The sequence below is a fragment of the Pongo pygmaeus genome, chromosome 5 (assembly GCF_028885625.2).
Source record: "Pongo pygmaeus isolate AG05252 chromosome 5, NHGRI_mPonPyg2-v2.0_pri, whole genome shotgun sequence".
Lineage (NCBI taxonomy): Eukaryota > Metazoa > Chordata > Mammalia > Primates > Hominidae > Pongo > Pongo pygmaeus.
Genome location: NC_072378.2, coordinates 6,035,446 through 6,057,856, shown reverse-complemented (window position 1 = coordinate 6,057,856; position 22,411 = coordinate 6,035,446). Strand labels below are relative to the sequence as shown.

Here is a 22,411-nt window from a genome sequence, read left to right as displayed (position 1 = left end):
AGTAGACCCCAGTGTCTGTTGTTTCCTTCTGTGTGTTCATAAGTTCTCCTCATTTAGCTCCCACTTATAAGTGAGAACATGTGGTATTATGTTTTCTGTTCCTGCATTAGTTTGTTAAGAATTATAGTCTCCATGGGTTTTTTTTTCATATGCTTGTTGGCCATATCTATGTTCATGTCCCTTGCCCACTTTTTAATGGGGTTGTTTGTTTTTTTTCCTGTAAACATGTTCCAGTTCCTTATAGATGCTGGATATTGGCAACATTACCAATCATCAGAGAAATGCAAATCAAAGCCACCATGAGACACCATCTCATACCAGTCAGAATGGCTATAATTAAAAAGTCAAAAAATAACAGGTACTGGTGGGGTTGTGGAGAAAAAGGAACACTTATACATGGTTGGCGGGAGTGTAAACTAGTTCAATCATTGTGGAAAACAGTGTGGCCATTCCTGAAAGAGCTAAATACAGAACCACCATTTGACCCAGCAATCCCATTACTGAGTATATACCCAAAGGAATATAAATCATTCTATCATAAAAATACATGCACATATATGTTTACTGCAGCACTATTCACAATAGCACACACACGGAATCAACCTAAATGCCCATCAGTGGTAGACTGGACACAATGCAGCCACAGCTATAAAAAAGGATGAGGTCATGTCCTTCGCAGGAACACGAATGGAGCCAGAGGCCATTATCTTAGCAAACTAACACAGGAAGAGATAACCAAATACTGCATGTTCTCACTTATAAGTGGGAGCTAAAAGATGGGAACATGTGGATATATAGAGGGAAACAACACACACAGGGTCCTGTTGGAGGGTGGAGGGTGGGGCGGGGGAGGAGGGAGAGGATCAGGAAAAATAACGAATGGGTACTAGGTTTAATATCTTTGTGACAAAATAATCTGTACAACCCTCATGACATGAGTTTACCTATATAACAAACCTGCACATGTACCCCTGAACTTAAAATAAAAGGTTTTTTAAAAATGAGGACTTGGAAAGGGAGATAAATGCAGTAAAAGTACAAAATCACAACGGCTCAGAGGTCCAGAATTACGTAGGACATGTTTCTCTAAATTCTAAGAAAATGCTCACACCCTTTTTCAACCTCTTTGAGCCTGGATGGACACACAACTGACTGAGCCTCAAGGTTGCTGTGGGCAAATGTGCCAGGCACAGGGTGAAATTATGTGGGAGACAGAGAGGAGACCACAGCCCTTCCTGCTCAGCTCAGTCAAGAGAAGGGTTGGGACCAGCCCCTGGTGATTATGATGACAGCAGCTATGATTTATTAAGCACTACATTATTAAGCGCCTCTCTTCTATGATCTTATTTAACCCTCTATACCATCCTACAAGGAGGACGTTACTATAACCCCTATTTTACTGATTAGAAAACTGAGAGGACCAGAGAAGGCAGTGCCTTGTAGCACAGTGGTCAGTACATGGGCTCTGGAACCAAATTATCTGAGTTTAAAGCTTCTTTTCTGAACATCATAACTGTGTAAACCCGGACAGATCATTTCACCTCTGTTGACTTCTGCATTCTCATCTGTAAGTCAAAAGCAATGGTAACTCTCCTCCTGGGGTCCTTGTGAGTTTTTTATGAGTCAATGGATGCCTGAGTCACAGTGCACACCTATATATGTTGGTTACTGCTATTATTGCCATTATTGCTGTTTATTAGTAACTGGCCCGTGATCACATGCCTACTGAGGGAAGGAGAGACACTTCTGGCCCAGGTCTTCCTGACTTGGAAGGCTGTGCTGGCAGCTGCTGGGCTACAATGGAACTATCACAAAAAGCAGAGGTGGTCATTGACTTCGCAGAGAGTTTTGTATTCAAGGGAGAAGAGATCACACACACTTGAGTGGTGTGGGACATCAAGAATTAAGACTGTAGAAAGATGAATGGTCCCCAATGAATGGATAAGGTCCAACCAGTAGAGATGGTTAGAGAGACCTCTTCAGATACTAGGAAGAAAATGTTAGCAAGGACTAGAGGGGAGGTGGACGGCAGTATGTAGAGCAGCGAGAAGTGAGCCTTGGCTGGGGTGGAGGCTGGGAGCAGGGATGAGTAAGGGTAACCTGAAGAAGATAGCTTGAGGCTATGTTGAGAGGAGTCTACAATTTTGGATGAGAGCTTTATCATCGACTCTCTGAACAAAGAGGCTTCAAGGGAGTTTCTAAAGTAGGAATGTAGCACGATTGTCAACTCTGCTCTCCCACAAGTCGGAGCCGCTTTTTCTTCCTCCCTTCTCTTCAAAGCCTTTGCCCAAAGCATTGTCTTCTCTGGGAAGTACCCAACTCAGCCTTGGAACTGGAGTTTCCTGAAAGCTAGTTTCTAGCTGTTCTTAACTGATTCCCCTTTAGAGCAAATCTAGGCCAATCTGGAACAATACTGGGCCCACATGTCTGAATCCAAGTCACTGTCAACCAAAGCAGGCCAATGGCTTCCTGTTTGCGCATCCCAATGGACCCAGTCGTGGATTTCACTGGTCCCTGTGGTGATAAAGATGGGGACTGGGCTCAATAGTGCTCCCAGTCAACCATTCCCAGCACCCACCATATGTGAGTCAGAGTGTGTGATCCTCACATGGAAACAGGCAGAGAGAGACAGTCATTAAACTTTAATGAGCACACGTCTCTTTCCCCATGCTATCAAAATATTTTGATGAGAAAAGAAAATTTCATTACAATCAGACAGAATTTTTCTCCGCCTTCCCATGTGTTGCTTGTTCTCTCTCTCTCTCTCTCTCTCACACACACACACACACACCGTCTCTCTGAACTTCAGTATCCCCTTTGCAAAGTGAATACACTATGATTATACTGCTCCTTCTATTAAGTACAGTCACATATAAAACACAGCATTGCGGGGATTCACACCTGTAGCAATGTTTGTGAGAATGCATGGCCCATGTCTGGACCTAGTAGCTGTTGGTAAATGTTCTCTTTCTCCTCCGTAGTCTCATCAATGCATGGGGGTTGCTTAGGGCAGCATGTGGGCCAGTGGCATGAAGTGGGCCAGTGGCCTGAATGTGGCCCTCACCTAGTGGCATGGAATCTCTTGAATCTCTGGTCACCAGGTGTTGAGTGTATGCAGCACTCCCTGTGGAATGGGGCCTTCCTCATGCAGGGAGGCCCGCCTTGGAGATCCTGGGGTAAGGCCTGGGGGAGAGAGGAGACACTCACATGTTCCTGCAATGATCTCTACTCGGTACCTGCCATTCTAAAGCAGCTCAGGAGCCAGCCCTTGTGTGGTATTATCACGTGGAAAAAGTCCTGCAGCCTTTGCAGGATGTCAGGAAGCACTGATAGAACTAATTTTCTCATGTGAGCTAGGAACAATTTTGCTAGGAGAAAACATAACCATTTTTTATGTGTGTGATTTTTAAAGTTACAAGCATAAGCAAACAGATGTCTCCAAATTTTTCAAAAAAAAAAAACTTTTAAAATGAGGACAATTGACTGTTTCCAAGAGTTTTTAAAAGTAAGCATTTGCTCTGTATTTATTTTGTCCATTAGCTGAAAGACTTTCTAGTTTTTACTTATCTCTTTATTTAGTCATTCTTGCATTCATCCATTCTTCATATAGTTATTTGGTGCCCACTCTGTAAATACACTGTAGCAAATGCCTAGAGCTTTCAAAACCATTATCAGAGAGGCGGGGGGCAGTGGCTCATACCTGTAATCCCAGCACTTTGGGAGGCCAAGGTGGGTGGATCACTTGATGTCAGGAGTTTGGAATGAACCTGACCAACATGGTGAAACCCCATTTCTACTAAAAATAAAAAATTAGCCAGGCTGTGGTTGTGCATGCCTGTAATCCCAGCTACTCAGGAAGTTGAGGCAGGAGAATCACTTGAATCCAGGAAGCAGAAGCTGCAGTGAGCCGAGATCCCGCCACTGCACTCCAGCCTGGGTGACAGAGCAAGACTCAAAAAACAAAACAAAACAAAACAAAACAAACATTATCAGAGAAAAATTCAACAGTGAGAAACATTTTCTTTCTTTCTTTCCTTTTTTTTTTTTTTTTTTTTTAGACGGAGTCTCACTCTGTCGCCCAGGCTATGGTGCAGTGGTGTGATCTTGGCTCACTGCAACCTTCGTCTCCTGGGTTCAAGCAATTCTCCTACCTCAGCCTCCCGAGTAGCTGGGATTACAGGCGCCCACCACCACGCCTAGCTAATTTTTGCATTTTTAGTAGAGACAGGGTTTCACCACATTGGCCAGGCTGGTCTCGAACTCCTGACCTCAGGTGATCCGCCCACCTTGGCCTCCCAAAGTGCTGGGATTACAGGCGTAAGCCACCACGCCCGGCCAACAGTGAGAACATTTTTGTTGCGTTTTTCTGAAATGGGGAAAGGTTGCTGCCACTTTCTTTCAGCACTGGCCCACCTGGAACAGCTCCAGGAGTGCAGTTGCTCTGTTTTAATCAGAGCTAACCAGCACTTACACAGAGCCTGGGGTGCTCCTCTTGCAAGGACAGTGTACATGGGGCCTGTGAAAGAGGCTTAACCCAAAATCGACTTCAACAAGCAGAATATCTACATGACCAGCACTGATTGGTGGGGCATTGTATAGATAACACAAGACCCATGGGAAGTATCACTGTTGACCCCAGAAAGGAGGCAGGGACCTTCCTCTGGGCGGCTTCCCTCCAGGCCAGCACTTACCCCTGTGCAGATTGTGCCCATCTAGGGGTGGGAAGGAGACAGTGAGGGGACCCAGTCCAGCCCACTCACCAACCATCAAGCCCTCCAGCCTGGCATGGAGCCACATCCCCCCCAGAAAAGGTGGTCCCTTTTCCACTTTGCACAGTTGCACCCTGGCTCCAGCCCCATGTCCAGATCTCTTCCAACTTGGGACACTGGCTTGTTTTTTCTTAACAACCATCCTAATGTTGTGTTCTAACCAGAGCTTTTCATGAGATGCCCACAATTTTTACCAAGGTTAACAGTAGAGTCCTCTTCAGTCTCCTATGGCTCACACCCCGGAAACCCACCGGGATGGAGCAAGGAAGGGTGGGTGGCTGTGGTGGCTGCTGATCTCACTCCTCCCACATCTCATTCATACAACTTTATCCCAGAGGACACATTAAAATTGGGGAAACCACTGGGCGTGGTGGCTCACGCCTGTAATCCCAGCACTTTGGGAGGCCGAAGTGGGCAGATCACGAGGTCAGGAGATCGAGACCATCCTGGCTAACATGGTGAAACCCCATCTCTACTAAAAGTACAAAAAATTAGCCGGGCATGGTGGTGGGCACCTGTAGTCCCCGCTACTCAGGAGGCTGAGGCAGGAGAATGGCATGAACCTGGGAGGCGGAGCTTGCAGTGAGCCGAGATCGCACCAGTGCACTCCAGCCTGGGTGACAGAGCGAGACTCCGTCTCAAAAAAAAAAAGGGGGAAACCACTTGAGATATAATGAGTGCCCCAAACAAAGTACATGACAGTGACTGGCTACACTGTGAGACTTAACTATAGTTTCATTTAGTTCTGTAAATATCACAAACTTTTCATCAAGGTGGAAAATGGGAACAAAGACTATGTGTTCTAATTATTGCTGACCTCTGACCATTTTCCCCTCCATGTCCACAACCGAGCACGTTCTCTCTCCAGCCTCCTGTGCTCTGTGGCTCCATTGCACTCTCGTCACCAAGATTCACCTCTGCCCACTCCCCACACTCTTTATCCACTCCCACACCCTTTATCCACTCCCACACGCTTTATCCACTCCCACACCCTTCATCCACTCCCACACCCTTCATCCACTCCCACACCCTTCATCCACTCCCACACCCTTCATCCACTCCCACACCCTTCATCCACTCCCACACCCTTCATCCACTCCCACACCCTTCATCCACTCCCACACCCTTCATCCACTCCCACACCCTTCATCCACTCCCACACCCTTCATCCACTCCCACACCCTTCACCCACTCCCACACCCTTCACCCACTCCCACACCCTTCACCCACTCCCACACCCTTCACCCACTCCCACACCCTTCATCCACTCCCACACCCTTCATCCACTCCCCACACCCTTCATCCACTCCCACACCCTTCATCCACTCCCACACCCTTCATCCACTCCCACACCCTTCATCCACTCCCCACACCCTTCATCCACTCCCACACCCTTCATCCACTCCCACACCCTTCATCCACTCCCACACCCTTCATCCACTCCCCACACCCTTCATCCACTCCCACACCCTTCATCCACTCCCACACCCTTCATCCACTCCCACACCCTTCATCCACTCCCACACCCTTCATCCACTCCCCACACCCTTCATCCACTCCCACACCCTTCATCCACTCCCACACCCTTCATCCACTCCCACACCCTTCATCCACTCCCACACCCTTCATCCACTCCCACACCCTTCATCCACTCCCACACCCTTCATCCACTCCCACACCCTTCATCCACTCCCACACCCTTCATCCACTCCCCACACCCTTCATCCACTCCCACACCCTTCATCCACTCCCACACCCTTCATCCACTCCCACACCCTTCATCCACTCCCACACCCTTCATCCACTCCCACACCCTTCATCCACTCCCCACACCCTTCATCCACTCCCCACACCCTTCATCCACTCCCACACCCTTCATCCACTCCCACACCCTTCATCCACTCCCACACCCTTCATCCACTCCCACACCCTTCATCCACTCCCACACCCTTCACCCACTCCCACACCCTTCATCCACTCCCCACACCCTTCATCCACTCCCACACCCTTCACCCACTCCCACACCCTTCACCCACTCCCACACCCTTCACCCACTCCCACACCCTTCACCCACTCCCACACCCTTCACCCACTCCCACACCCTTCACCCACTCCCACACCCTTCACCCACTCCCACACCCTTCACCCACTCCCACACCCTTCACCCACTCCCACACCCTTCATCCACTCCCACACCCTTCATCCACTCCCACACCCTTCACCCACTCCCACACCCTTCACCCACTCCCACACCCTTCACCCACTCCCACACCCTTCATCCACTCCCACACCCTTCACCCACTCCCACACCCTTCATCCACTCCCACACCCTTCACCCACTCCCACACCCTTCACCCACTCCCACACCCTTCACCCACTCCCACACCCTTCACCCACTCCCACACCCTTCACCCACTCCCACACCCTTCACCCACTCCCACACCCTTCATCCACTCCCACACCCTTCACCCACTCCCACACCCTTCACCCACTCCCACACCCTTCACCCACTCCCACACCCTTCACCCACTCCCACACCCTTCACCCACTCCCACACCCTTCACCCACTCCCACACCCTTCATCCACTCCCACACCCTTCATCCACTCCCACACCCTTCATCCACTCCCACACCCTTCATCCACTCCCACACCCTTCATCCACTCCCACACCCTTCATCCACTCCCACACCCTTTATCCACTCCCACACCCTTTATCCACTCCCACACCCTTCATGGGGAGACCAGGGATGGGAACCAGGAGGTGGGCTTCTTCACCTCTCCCCTTTGTGGTTCTCTTCTCTAGTCCCCGAGAAACCGAATCCACATCATTCCCCATAGAAGACCCTATAGGTGAGGAGGTTCTCAGGGTCACCCTAGCAACGTGTTCTCCCTTTAAACCTCATATTTCGTTAATGCTAGTACGTGTCAGATGCTCTGTTGTATGATATTACATTGAATCACCCCCACTAACTGCATAAGAAGCTGAGGCCCAGAGAAGTCAAGCGACTTGTCTAAGAACGCAAAGTGGCAGCCCCTGGTCTTCAGCCCCTGCATCCAGCTTGCTCTCCCTTCAGCTTGGCCTGGAATAGCACCACTATGTGCATCCCAGTCACCTCAGTTATGTCCGTGACACTGTTTCAGGTTATTTGTGGAGAAAATCAGAGCTATCTACCTGTGAGTCGTGAGGGACTCTGCGCAAGGAAAGCCTGCTTACCCCAGGGGACCCCAGGAGGAGATACCTTCAGCCCTGCTCCCATAGCTGATTCTCCATCCCCTCGTGGCTGCGTTCACAGAGGATTGTGGCCATGGGACCAAACCGTGGGTGCCCTTAGCCAGGATAGACGACCCTAGACTATGTCTATGAGTGAGCCCTCCTCATCAAAGGTGTTCATTTCCATCTCTCTCTTCAGGATAGCTGCAGAACAGTGCACATTTTAGAATGAAAATGCGGAGTCACTGGTAACCGCGGTACCTAAAACATAATTTGCTCTGTGCATTTCATGTTTGCTATTTTTTTTAATCTTAAAAAGAGACACATGTGAGAATAACCAATCTCATATTCCAGTCCTATAATCCCAGTATGTTTGGGCTACTGATTCTCTTTTTAAAAGTGGCATCTCTGTCATTTTTAAAATAGAAAATCCTAGATAGTGACTCCTATTATCATCAAGTAATATATATCAAGGCCCCAAGGCTACCTTGTCACATTTTACTCTGGCATAGAAATCTAATTCCTTCTCTATAAAGTCAAAAAGAGAGAGGTGAGTTATAGATGTTTTCTAATTTAGTTCAGGGTCAACTTATAATCCTCATCCTCAACTGATGGTTTAGTGATAACTTAAAAGGTGATGCTGCAAATGATTCTTTGGTGGATTTCAGAAAATAACGAAGCTATTCCAGCAAAAAAAAAAGTTTCTATTTTTACCTCTCTTCTGTCAGGGATCACAGTATATGTAGTTTTAAAGATGAATGTTTTAGAGTCAGAAAGACCTGGATTTATATCCAAGTTCTGCCAGATTCCTAACTCTGTAAGCTTTTTATTTATCTTCTAAATTTCAATTTCACATAAACAGAATGGGATTAATAATCATATCTACCCCCAAGACCATAGGGCTGTAGAGAAGATTAAATAAGGTAGTGTAAGTAAAATGATGAACAGAATGCCTGCATTACTAAGTAAACACTAACTAAATAAATGTAAGTTACTTGTTATTATTGTTGTCATTAATCAGAGTCAGGATCGTGTGTTGCTGAGCAAAGGCTATGGCCCTAGACTGTCTACATTTGAGTCTCTCCTACCTTACTTACTAATGGTGTGAACTTGAACAAGTTACTTAACTTCTCTGTGCCTCAGTTTCCTCATTTATAAGATGAAGACTCCTAATATTTACCTCATAGTGTTGGGAGGATTAAGTGAGTTGATAGAACTTTCTAGGGTAATGGGAACATTCTAAATCTGCTCCATCCAATACAATAGCCACCAGACACATGAGGCTATTGAGTCCTTGAAAGGTGGCCAGTGCAACTGAGGAACTGAATTTTTTACATTTCACTTAATTTTAATTAATTTAAATATAAATAGCCACAGGTGGCTAGTGGCTACTATATCAAAAAATATAGACAGATAATATTTCCTAACCATCCTAGAACCACTAGCATTAGTTAGTAAGTGCTCATCTGAGTGTCAGCTAAAAGCAGGGTAGTGCCTGTGGTGATGAGCAGAGTTTACAAACAAGAAATTGCTTATTATCAAAAGTGATCATAGGCCAAAGGGGAGGGAAAAATACAGTTTCCAGAAATATATGCAATACATGATTGAAAGTACTTGAAATAAGAGCTGTTAGGTGCGCTAATAAATCATGTATTTCAAATTGCCAACCTCATTTATTGTTACTCTTTCTCAAACTTTTTCCTTCATTTCAGTTTCAATTTTGAATACAGTTATGTATTTTTAAAGTCTGTGCTTAGTGGAAGATATCTTGTGATTTCTAAAAAAGTAATTTCTTCCCAAAAAGTTTATATAAGAGAAAGAGAGTATGTGTGTGTTAGTAACTTTCCTGTTTACCAAAGAATCAGAGTAGCAGCTCATTATCATGAATTAGTATAAAGGACAGGAATGTCAATATCAGTAAGTGATATGTAACTTGAAAAAGCATATTACAGGTTGATTTTTTAAAACAGATATTTTAAATAGAATATTGAGAAAAACTTAAGGCCATCAAGTATATGCAAAAGCATTCGATGTCACCAAGTAAGACATATGCTTTATTCTTTTCTCTGGCCCAAGTAATGAATACTCTTCTCTAAAGTGAATACACATAAAAGTTTCTTCTTGAACTAACCTTCTGTAAATTGCCTGAAGGCTCCCTTTATTTAAGGTTTTATGAGAGCAAGAAAATGAAAAATATGACTGCGAAAATGAAATGAAAATATGACTATGCAGATATGGAATTATGCTTTCAGCAATAAGGAAAAGGGAGCTTTGCAGATTCCTAAAATAATGTGATGCAAACAGATATTTCTCCCCAAATAGTCATTGTTCTCTGCATTTTGTAGGTACCATAGCATGGTGCATCACTGAAATCAACACATAACATGAAAACACTATGTATTGGCAGCATTTTCCTCAAAAGAAGCAAGGAGAGGGAGACACCTCCAGTTACATTTCCCAAGCAGAATACAGTGATGTCGAGCTTTGGGCAGGTTTTTACATTTAGTTTGGTTTGAGTGTCTAAGGTTCATTATCATCAGTAGTCAGGGACAGGAAGTTTACATTCTCAGTGCAGGAGACAAGTGTCGGAAAAGGGACACTGGTCTTTGTTAATTGCAAAAGAAACACACTACAACCAGAGAAGGGCTTCTCCTCTCACCCCTTCCCATCCTTCTCCCTGCTCCCCACTCCAGCATCAGGGAAATCTGGACAGAATTGATACACCCATGCCAGCATCTAATTACAGAGACAACAGTGGAAGCAAACTGATTAGGCATGACATATGAAATTACCTGAGAAGGTTTAATCTCCTGATCATATTCAGATCTGAAGCCTATCTATGATGGCCCAATTGCATGGGCCAGTTTCTCAAATACTAAACATTCCCTATCACTGTCATCAGTGACCTGGAAAGGTGTATTTCACTTTCCACAGCGTAGGAGGCTTCATGTAGAGCCAGTCTACTGGTATGGAAAGGGTTCTTAATCTAGGGTTCATGGGCCCCTAGAAAACCATGTATGGACTTCATAGGTCTATAGTGCATCCCCTAAAAATACATGCCTATATTGTATATATCTTGTATTTGTCACTGTGTATGTCTGTGTAGAGGAAAGATCAGTAGCTAGTATCAGATTTACTTTTGAAGGGGCTTATGCCCATCCTTATATAGCATACCATGGAGAAGACAGATGGCTCCAAAATATTTTTTCCAGAAAGAATAAAGTGATCATAGCAAACACTTTTGCCAATAATGTCTCTGTAGCAGCTCCATCTTCTTCAGTTTAGAGAGCTTTTGTAAATGCTATCTTTATATTTTTTAAATCCGAAGATGTTTTTGAAATGTTTCTTAATGCAAGAAAAAATATATTGGACACACTTGAGAATGAAATCAGGGACACCATGTAAAGTATTCTGATGTATTGCTACACCTTCAATATCTAACTTGATTGAGGCAGGGCCTCTGGGAAGAAAGTGAAAAATTCAGTCTGTCTTGCACGTGTTTTGTCTGTACCAGTGGTTTCCAACTGGAGGGCAATTTTGCTTCCTAAGGAATATTTGGCAATTGCTGGAGATACTTTTGGTTGTGATGGCTGGGGTGCGGGGCTGCTCCTGGCATGCAGTGGGTAGACACCAGGGATGTTGCTTAATATCGTGCATTGCACAGGACAGCTCTGCAACAAAGATGCATCCAGCCCAATATGTCAGTAGTGTTGATGCTGAGAAGCCCTGATCTAGATCATGATTACTGTTTTTGCCACAGCCTTCAAACCAGGCTTATCCCTCCACACCCCATGTGCCAGCCAGCCATAAAAGTAACTTCTGGTTCGTGTTCCAGTTTGCCTATTATTTAACCAGTCTCCTCCCCATTAGGCCTTATTCATTCTCAGTCTTGTCAGTGTGGCTTCAAATCCTATGCAGCTCCCACCGGGTTGAAAATCTCCCTTACTTTCCGACTGCCTTTTTTTTGGACCTCAGTACGAAACAGTTTTGGTTGTCTTGTTATTGCTGAGTTGTTGGCTTTTCCAACTCCTCTGACCTCAGAGTAGCACTCTATCTTAGAGTTCAAGATCTCCAGTTAGACAGACTTTAACTTCAATCCCACCTTGGTCATTTAGCAGCTTCAAATCCTCATTCAAGTTACCTATTTTCCTGAACCACAGTTTTCTCTTTTATAAAATGAAATGCCTGGCACCAATGATCCTGCCCTAGAAAACCTCCTTCTTCTTAAGGGAATAACTATTATTATAGTCTGATCGAGCTGATACAAATATAGCCCTTGTGTTGTGAAGCTTATGTGAGAATGTATGTGAATTATGGTTGTCAGCTGAGGCTGGTTCTTTGTAATCAACAGGGGTGCCTCAAATAAATGAATTACAGGATCCACCCATTACCAGACTGAGGATTGCTGGTTAAGTGCTGGACTCCCTGCCTGGCACACGATCCATGCTGTCTAGGTGCACCTGCCGTTGTTGCTACCATGACCATTGTCTACCCCTCTCCTAGTTCCCCTGAACCCAGCTCTCCACCACTGCCCTCCAGGAGATGAGGATTTAAATGTAACAAAGTTAGGGAGTTGGCTGAAAGTTTCATTTTTCTTATAGACTTAAGAAATCCCATAGCCATAAATTTAGTCACAAAGCATGGCTTGATGAGTAAAGCCTAAGAGTGTATTCTTCTTTTAATTGATATATAATAATTGTACATTTTATGGGGTACATGTGATTTTTCAATTCATGCATAGTGTGCAATGATCAGATCAGGAAGATTTTATTCTTGACTGTAGCATCAGTAAGCAAGGGTCCTCTTCTCTGGGCAATGTCATTCCTCTTTACCTCCATTCTTAAAAAAGGCTCATTTCCATATATTTTCTCCCACATTATATAGTGGCTAAAGAAACATGGTATAGTAATGGCTGTGTTGTCATATGGAAGATCCAGACATCCAGCAAATTCCATTTTTGAGCCACTGACTTCATTTAATAAATATTTATTGGACATTGGTATTGAAGTACTAAGTATTGGAGTTAAAAGTGGGCTGAAATATAAGGCGAATAAGACAAACTACCCAGAGCATCGCTACCCTAAAAAGCATCAACTGTAATGCATTGAGACTTTGCCATGTGCGTTGCAATATGTTTGCCGTTTTATGAGCATTTTTCATTCCAAACTTTTCTTGCAAGGGAAGAACTATTATTCTTATCTTATTCCCAAGTTACTTAGAGCTTATAAAGATCCATTCATTTGGTATACATAGCTCCTAAACAAACAAACAAGCCTTATAGCCACCTGGCATTTTGCAGCACATTGCGTTTATGTTGAAAAAGCATATGGTTCTAAAGTATGTGGCATACAGTAAACACAGCTTAAGGTATAGTAACAATAAGAGCATTCTACCTAGATCGCCCCATAAAAGTGTCAGCCCATTTTAAAGACAAGAAAACTGAGTCTCAGAAAGCCCAAATCACCTGAGTCCCCACTGTTAATAAGTGTTGAAGCTGGCACTGAGCTCTGGCTGTCTCCTGTGGTGTTCTTCTAAATACCTGATACTTCTGAGAGTCATAATAGATAAACTCACCAATAAATAACCTTTTATTTTCCTGGACTCTGGTACTGTGGCTGTAGAAGAAAAATCTCCTTTCCTTATTTTAGTATCCAGGTTCCTCTTGTTCATCTTCAACAGTAAGGACTCCATCCTTGGCATATTTCTTGTGAATTTGTCTAAAACTAAGAAGGCACATGTGCCCTGAAGCATTTTCTACCTCTTGAACTCAGGAATCCCCTTTGTCCTGGCAGGAAACTTGATGCCTATCCGGAAGCAAAGTTCACTTGGCCGCCCTCACCGTGGAAACGTGTTGCCGCACCAAATGAACTTCCTCCTCCTGCTGTCAAAGAGCAGTCAGTGGCCACCACTATTGACCTGAGCTCTAATTAGGCTAGTTTTATAATGAGGAAAAGAGTGTGATTCTAATTAGTAAATTTCCATCTCTTTCTCAATAGGTATCCCCCAGTCAAAGCAATCAGCTATCCTCATCACACTGGTTCCATTGCCAAAAAAATAACTGTATCATAAAACTCTAGTAAAAGTGATGATGGTTAAGGCAACAAGAGAGCAGAACGAGGTTTTATTTGCTGCTAATGACCTGCATTCTCTCTCTTAGGTCCGTGGCACTCAGGTAGTTGGTTCTGACATGACTGTGACAGTTGAGTTTACCAACCCTTTAAAAGAAACCCTGAGAAATGTCTGGATACACCTGGATGGTCCTGGAATAACAAGACCAATGAGGAAGATGTTCCGGTAAGCCTTGGGTTGGGGAGACCGGGCAGGCAGTGCAGAGCTGTGGGAAACTTTTTCTGTGTGTGTCTTTTCCAAGCATAGATCTGCTCCCCAATGAAAATGTCTTGGAAGCTGCCTCCTCCTTGCTGACCATTTCTGTAGGGCATGGAGTAAAACTAGGGTTGGTTTGACCAGCACTTTCATCATTTAATCCTTAAAGACACCCTATGATGTAGATACTGCTATTATTTCCCTTCTGTAGCTGAGGAATTTGAGGCTTTGAGAGGTTGACTGGTTGAGTCTTCAGTTACACAGTTTATGAAAACAGAGCCAAGATTCAGACTCAGGCTGGTGAATTCCAGAACCCGAGTTTGAACCACTTTGCTGTACTACTTACTCATGTATGGATTCTTCTCATCTTTATTGAGCTCCTACCATGTGTCAGATATTATGCTGAGAGATGCCCCCTTTTCATGGGTGATTTGTCTCCATCCTCACCTCACAGATTTTACCATCCCAATCAGTGTCTACAACTGTTGGATTCAGGTTTTTTTTTTAGTTGAGCCTAAAGAGTTCTAGATGGTTCCCCATTCAGGGGACCAAAGACAACCCCAGGTTCTGTAATGATATGAATGAAACTCAGCCTCTTCCACACACAGCCGCCTTCAAATTGTGCTTGACGGGTCTCAGTTTCTGTGACTTCCACTAACAAAGAGTGTGACCCAACAAGATAACCCATTCCATGGTCAGGTAGCTCTAATGGTAAAGAAACATGTTTTTCTACCATTTGATCCTATCAGTGATCCTAATTCTGCCATCTGGACTGACAGAAAGTAAGGCCCATCTCTCTTCCATCTGATGGTTTGCAAATGTTTGCAAACAGCTGTCTCATCTTCCTTGAATCTTTTCTACCTGGGGACAAATATCTATCCTGACTTTATTTCTCTCTCCTCTAACGTGGTTTCAGCTCTCTCTCTCTCTCCCACACATTCCAATTTGTCACTACTCCTCTTAAAGTGTGACACCCAGAATGGATCCCAATCTTTGAGGTTTGTTACTTTCATTTCTACCACAAATAAGTCCTTGTCAGCATCAATCAATCTAGCACATTTCCTGTGGAGTGACCTTCTGAGGCATAGAAAGGGAGGTAGAGGACTTTGGAAACTGCCTCATGACCAGATACATTAAGAATTTTCCTGACACCCTTTATGGAAGCGACCCCACTCTGGAATCTGTGGGATAAATGCAAGGCCTCACTTATACCCTCTGGGGCACCTTTATTGCCCATAAAGGGCTCTCTGCATTTCTTTCAAATTACAATGCTCATAGCTTCTGCATCTCATCATTTAAGAAATGCCTTATTGCAGATGCAATAAACAACAGAGAAAATAATCTGAGTGCTTTTGAAACAATGCAAGCACAAAACATAGCAACCTTCCTGTGCTAATAGGAAAGTTGCAGGAAAAAAAAGAAGTAAATTAGTAATCAACCCCAGCTAGACAGAGAGGTCAACAGCCATACCCCTGCTTTCGTCAGAAACGACAGTCTCACTCACCCATTCTCGCACCTTCCCACTCGAATCAGATGCAAGAATCGTTCAAGCAAAGTGAAACACGTTTCCTCTTCCATACAGCCCCCTGCTGTATCCAATTTTTTCCTTCCCAGACAGTAACCCCACAAGCTTTATCTGAGTATACTGGAACCTCCTCTATCTTTATACCTTGGCTATGCCCCCAGAATTCTACCTTGGTCAAGGCCAACACATGAAAAAAGACACTGTGTGTCTTAGACAAAACAGGAATTATCACACAGTGCAATGACCCACTATTTGGGAGGTCTCAGGCTCAAAATAGGTTAAATCTCCAGACGGTTTGTTATTGTTAATGTCTGACATTGGGGTGGAGCAAAGTGGAGTGAATCGGGAGAAAGGATGGATAAGGCCAGTCCCTTCATGGACACAGATGTCCTGCCCACACACTGGCTTCAGGTACTGTTAGTAGTTACTGCAACACGTAAATCTAGGCAGACAAGTAGACAGACAGACAGCTACCTGCTCTTAGTTTGAGCTGCTGTAACAGAAAAGCCATAGACTGGGTGGCTTATACAACAAACATTTATATCTCACACTTCTGGAGCCTGGGAAGTCCGAGAACAAGGTGCCGACCAATTCGGTTCCTGATGAGGGCCCTCTTCCCAGCTTGCAGATGGCTGTCTTTTCACTGTGTCCTCACATGGGGCAGAGAGAGGGAGGGCAAGTTCTCTTCTTCGAAGGGCACTAGTCCCATCATGAGCCCCACCCGTATGACCTATTCTAATTTAATTACCTCCCCAAAGCTCCATCGCTAAATGGTATCACACTGGAGTTTGGGTTTCAACAAATGAATGTGTGAGGAGCACAAACATTTAGTCCATAACAGTCCTCAATCTTTCTTTTTAAGTTTTTTTTACTGACACATTGTAATTGTACATATTTATGTGGGGCAATTTGATGTTTCGGTACATATATATGTTGTATAATGATCAAATCGGAGTATTTAGTGTATCCATCACCCCATGCATTTATCATTTCTTTGTGATGAGAACATTCAAAAGCCTGTCTTCTAACTCTTTGGTAATATACAATAACTACTGTTAATCATAGTTACCTTATCATGCAACAGTACACCAGAACTTATTCCTCCTATTTAATTGTCACTTTGTTCTCATTGGCCAACCTCTTCCCATCTTCCCTTTCATGTTCTCCTCCTCAGTCTCTGGTAACCACTGTTCTACTCTTTGCTTCTATGGTATCAACTTAAAAAAATTTTTTTTTTAGTGTCTACATGTGAGTGAAATCATGTAGTATTTGTCTTTCCATGTCGGGTTTATTTCACTTACCATGATGCCCTTCCTCCAGGTCTAATTCATGTTGTTACAAATGGCAGGATTTTATTCTTTTTTATGGCTGAATAGTTATAGAAACCCAGATTCAGGGTGAAATATCTCCCAGGCAAGAGAAGCTTTATTTCTCAGAGACAGTCAAAACTTGGGCTAAAAATCATGACATAGAAAACATTTGTTATCTAAGATGGGCTTACAACTTGGAGCAAGTGCCACTTTCTCTGTTTACTCCTCACTCCAGCACACACCTTCACAACCAAGACCTGAGCCAGTCCGTGCCCACTTCCATATGGTCAGATAATTAGAAACACTCCACTGTGCCCTATGTTGCCAAGATCTGATCTAGGAGCGCCAGATCCATGTAACAACTTGGACGCCTAGAAAGTGCAATTCCACAAAACCAAAATCCTTTGCAAGACCGTATTTCTTTCTAGAATACAGCTCTTAAATAGTTTGGGAATCACCACCCCCACTCATTCACCCACACCCTGCCAGATGTGGTGTCTAGAAGGCAGGGGTTATTGAGCCCAAAGCAGAGGGCCTGGAAGGTGAGGAGCTGGTAAACAGGGAATTGGAGCCAGGAACAAAGAAGGCGGTGCTGTGTCTCACCCCTCACTCACTGTGAGCCACCTCTACTCTGAAATGGTTTATCTTCCTGCTCTTCCCCTACTGCCTCCGGCCCATCTCAGATGTGCAGAGGTTCCACCTCCATAGACTCTTAACTTTCTGCACTTGATGCTTCCAGAGCATCAAATAATTTATCTTCCAGATTTATTTTGCTCTTTAGAAAATGATCCAGTTCAATACGTTATTTCAAGAGAAAAATTCCTCCACTTTGTGATTTGGGCTTAAACTTTAAGTTTCTCAAATAGGACAGAAGCTAAGGGCTGGACGCACAGAGGACAAACCATGGGCAGTTGCAGTTTATTGTAATAATAGTCTCATTTGCCTGCGTGCATTCAAGATGATAAATGGCCGGTATCTCCTGATGGCTCAGCACATTACTGAGAATCATTTATCACAACATCCACCCCCAGAAAATAAGATTACTCCAACATTGCTCCACTTACCAAAATGATTTTTTCTCTCTGTTATGAATTTATCTGTATGTAAAATAGCATGCATATGTATCTTCATGTATGAGTATTTTCATGTATGAGTTTTTTCATATGTACACTTCATTATGCCAGATGCTTTTATGAGTAAGAGAAAATGGTAAGAGGGGGCTAAATATTTAGCTTCTATTTGAGGTGGTTATCTGCAGTACATGGTCGCAGGTCAGGTCCTTAACCAGGGCCACTGTTTCACACAGTGCTTCTGACTGATCACTTGGGGGAACCAGAGGTGAGAGAATGAATGGATACAGGTAACAATAGCACAGCTGTTCAGAAATAAATATCCCAAACTTATATTGGTATTGAATTGAGCACTGTGAATTGAGGATTGAGAATTTTCTCTCTGCATACAGGCAGGAGAAACTTTCCTAAATAATTTTGCAAAGAGTTCAATGAATCTTCCATGAACACTTGCAGGACACTCTTGTTACTAAGTCAAAAAGTTATCTTTCCTGCTTGAGAAATAAAACCTATGAAAAAGTAAGCACAATGGTCAGAAAAAGCCTTTTCTTCTTTTCTTTTTTTATTTCTGTAGGTTTTTGGGGAACAGTTGGTGTTTGGTTACATGAATAAGTTCTTTGGTGGTGGTTTCTGAGACATTTGGTCACCCATCACCTAAGCAGTATATACTGTACCCGATTTGTAGTCTTTTATCCCTCCCACCTTTCCCCTGAGTCCCCAAAGACCATTGCATCATTGTTATGCCTTTGCATCCTCATAGCTTAGCTCCAGCTTATGAGTGAGAACATAGGATGTTTGGTTTTCCATTCCTGAGTTACTTCACTTAGAATACTGGTCTCCAGTTTCATCCAGGTCACTGTGAATTCCATTGTTTCATTCCTTTTTATGGCTGAGTAGTATTCCATGGTATATGCATACCACAATTTCTTTATTCACTCGTTGATGGGCATTTGGGCTGCTTCCATATTTTTGCAATTGCACATTGTGCTGCTATAAATATGTGTGTGCAAATATCTTAGAAAAAGCCTTTTCTTATAGAACATATGGTGTACACTTTTATGAAGTGCAATGAAGAGGAGCAGAAAGAGTATGAATATGGGACTCAGAAAAACCCAGGTTCAAATTTCATCTCTGCCCATTTACCAATTATGTGATCTTGAAAAAGGGACTTCACTGGTTACCTTCCATTTTTCTTGATCATAAAATCTACTGAATAGTATCTGCCTCAAAGAACCGTCACACATAAAACCTGAATATAATCTCCCAAGGTTTATAGGGGAGGCTATATGTGAAGCACCCCAGAGAACACTAAATCTCACCAACCCTGATTAGTCTCAGTCTGCACTGATGTGGGCTTGTTCATGACACTCAGGAAGACTTCAGGGCAAAGACTGGGAGGAAGAGGAGAACACCAGAACCATTAAAGGCTATGTCATTAGCTGGATACATTAGGGCATTGGCAACAAATGGTAGCAGAAAGTTGCATAGGTGGAGGGGCCCAATTTGGTGGTTGAAATAGGAATTTGAATTACAGAACATGAAGATTCTCAAAGTCAAATGGCAGCAGGCAGGGCTATATTCCAGATGCTGAGCCTGGGAACAAGGTCTATCCCAAGGGAGTTGGCAAAAGCTAATTTGAGTGTCAGGGCCTCAGCAAAGGCAGCTGGGGGATTCACATAGGACTCTAATCCCGGGAGGAGACTAGTGGCAAAAACTGAGCTGAGGCTCAGAAGATCAGTCACATAGATAAGGCTACTATGGAGGGCTTGGGGACAAGCTAGAATTCAGTTGATTAATGGTTGGATGGGACTCAGCCCAGCTCCTGATGGCCACCGGGAGGCTGGTGGATGTATCCCAGTGGAAGGAACCATGACCCAATAAGACTGTCAGTGACAGGTTCTGCAGAGCCTTATGTGGGGGCCTCATTTGGGGCGTAACTTGCTGAATCAGCCAGTGAGAGTCTTCAGTGTCCTAAGCACGAACTGAGAGAAAGAAAGCAAGTGACTTAGGCAAGAGTTTTCATTGCTTCCTGATCAAAGTGGAAAGCTGGATCTTCCAACCTCTCCTCTCTTTTCCATCCTTTCAGTGAAATCCGGCCCAACTCCACCGTGCAATGGGAAGAAGTGTGCCGGCCCTGGGTCTCTGGGCATCGGAAGCTGATAGCCAGCATGAGCAGTGACTCCCTGAGACATGTGTATGGCGAGCTGGACGTGCAGATTCAAAGACGACCTTCCATGTGAATGCACAGGAAGCTGAGATGAACCCTGGCATTTGGCCTCTTGCAGTCTTGGCTAAGGAAATTCTAATGCAAAAATAGCTCTTGCTTTGGCTTAGGTGTGAAGACCCAGACAGGACTGGAGAGGGCCCCAGAGTGGAGATCCCACATATTTCAAAAACATACTTTTCAAAACCCAGGCTATTCAGAAAGGAAGTTAGTTTTTAATCTCTCCACCTTCCAAAGAGTGCTAAGCATTAGCTTTAATTAAGCTTTAATTAAGCTCTCATAGCTCATAAGAGTAACAGTCATCATTTATCATCACAAATGGCTACATCTCCAAATATCAGTGGGCTCTCTTACCAGGGAGATTTGCTCAATACCTGGCCTCATTTAAAACAAGACTTCAGATTCCCCACTCAGGCTTTTGGGAATAATAGCACATGATTTGGGCTCTAGAATTCCAATCCCCTTTCTTGGGGTCGGGTTCTACCCTCCATGTCAGAATATTTTTCCCAGGACTGGAGCACAACATAATTTTTTATTTTTGGCAAAGCCAGGAAAAGGTCTTTCATTTTGCACCTGCAGCCAAGCAAATGCCTGCCAAATTTTAGATTTACCTTGTTAGAAGAGGTGGCCCCATATTAACAAATTGCATTTGTGAGAAACTTAATCACCTACAAGGAGATAAGAAAGCAGGTGCAACACTCAAGTCTATTGAATAATGTAGTTTTGTGGTGCACTTTATAGAATGTGTCACACTGTGGCCTGATCAGCAGAAGCCAATATCCCTTACTTTAGCCCTTTCTGGTATGCAATACTAGGAAGTAAAGTGAGGAATTTTTCTCTTTAGTTAGTGATTATATTTCACCCATCTCTCAGGAATCATCTCCTTTGCAGAATGATGCAGGTTCAGGTCCCCTTTCAGAGATATAATAACCCCACAAGTTGAAGAAGCTGGCAGATCTAGTGACCAGATAGATAGAAGGACTGCAGCCACTGATTCTTGTCCTTCACCTCACCCATGTTGAGACCTCACTTGGCACTCAGGTGCTGAAGGGTAATATGGACTCAGCCTTGCAAATAGCCAGTGCTAGTTCTGACCCAACCACAGAGGATGCTGACATCATTTGTATTATGTTCCAAGGCTACTACAGACAAGGCTACCTGATATTTATTTGCAGGGCTGATTTATGGTCAATTTCCCTCTGACATGTCTAGGGTGTGATTTAGGTCAGTAGACTGTGATTCTTAGCAAAAAATGAACAGTGATAAGTATACTGGGGGCAAAATCAGAATGGAATGCTCTGGTCTATATAACTACATTTCTAAGCCTTTGAGACTGTTCCTGAGCCTTCAGCACTAACCTATGAGGGTGAGCTGGTCCCCTCTATATATACATCATACTTAACTTTACTAAGTAATCTCACAGCATTTGCCAAGTCTCCCAATATCCAATTTTAAAATGAGATGCATTTTGCTAGACAGTTAAACTGGCTTAACTTTTAGTATATTATTATTAATTACAATGTAATAGAAGCTTAAAATAAAGTTAAACTGATTATATTTGCATCTGTGCAGAAGTGAATGCTTTTAATTTTCAATATAACACACTACTAATCACAACTTCTTGAGAAACCATCCTTCCTCCGCAGTAGACAACCCACCCTGGATAGGAAAACAAGCATTTATCCTCTAAAGAAAATGACTCTAACAGGTGTTAATGTCACAGTTTTCTTCACCTCTCTCTTTCTACATTTTATTAACTATATTCACTGAAGGATCAAGTTGCATATTAGTTCAAAAACCAGCTTCCAGAAACTATAAAATCTCTGTAGATATTTTCTCATAAATAATCTCATGAAACATTATGGTGAATCAGTGGATAGCCAGCATGGAGACCTAGTATAACGAACACCTGTTATGGTCTTATGACAATCACATATAGGAGATCCTATATTCATGGCAGACATCACTGAACAATTG

The 22,411-nt window shown here is 43.7% G+C and overlaps 1 protein-coding gene across 1 annotated transcript in view; it reads left to right on the top strand.

Moving 5' to 3' along the window:
* Nucleotides 1-21,989, top strand: part of F13A1 (coagulation factor XIII A chain) — a 168,364-nt gene extending 146,375 nt beyond the window's left edge. Inside the window, exons 14-15 of the mRNA XM_054492391.2 lie at nt 14,139-14,275; nt 20,297-21,989. Of these exons, the coding sequence (XP_054348366.2) occupies nt 14,139-14,275; nt 20,297-20,450 (291 nt within the window). The 3' untranslated portion in view covers nt 20,451-21,989. The remainder of the gene's footprint in view (nt 1-14,138; nt 14,276-20,296) is intronic.
* Nucleotides 21,990-22,411: the final 422 nt, after the last annotated feature.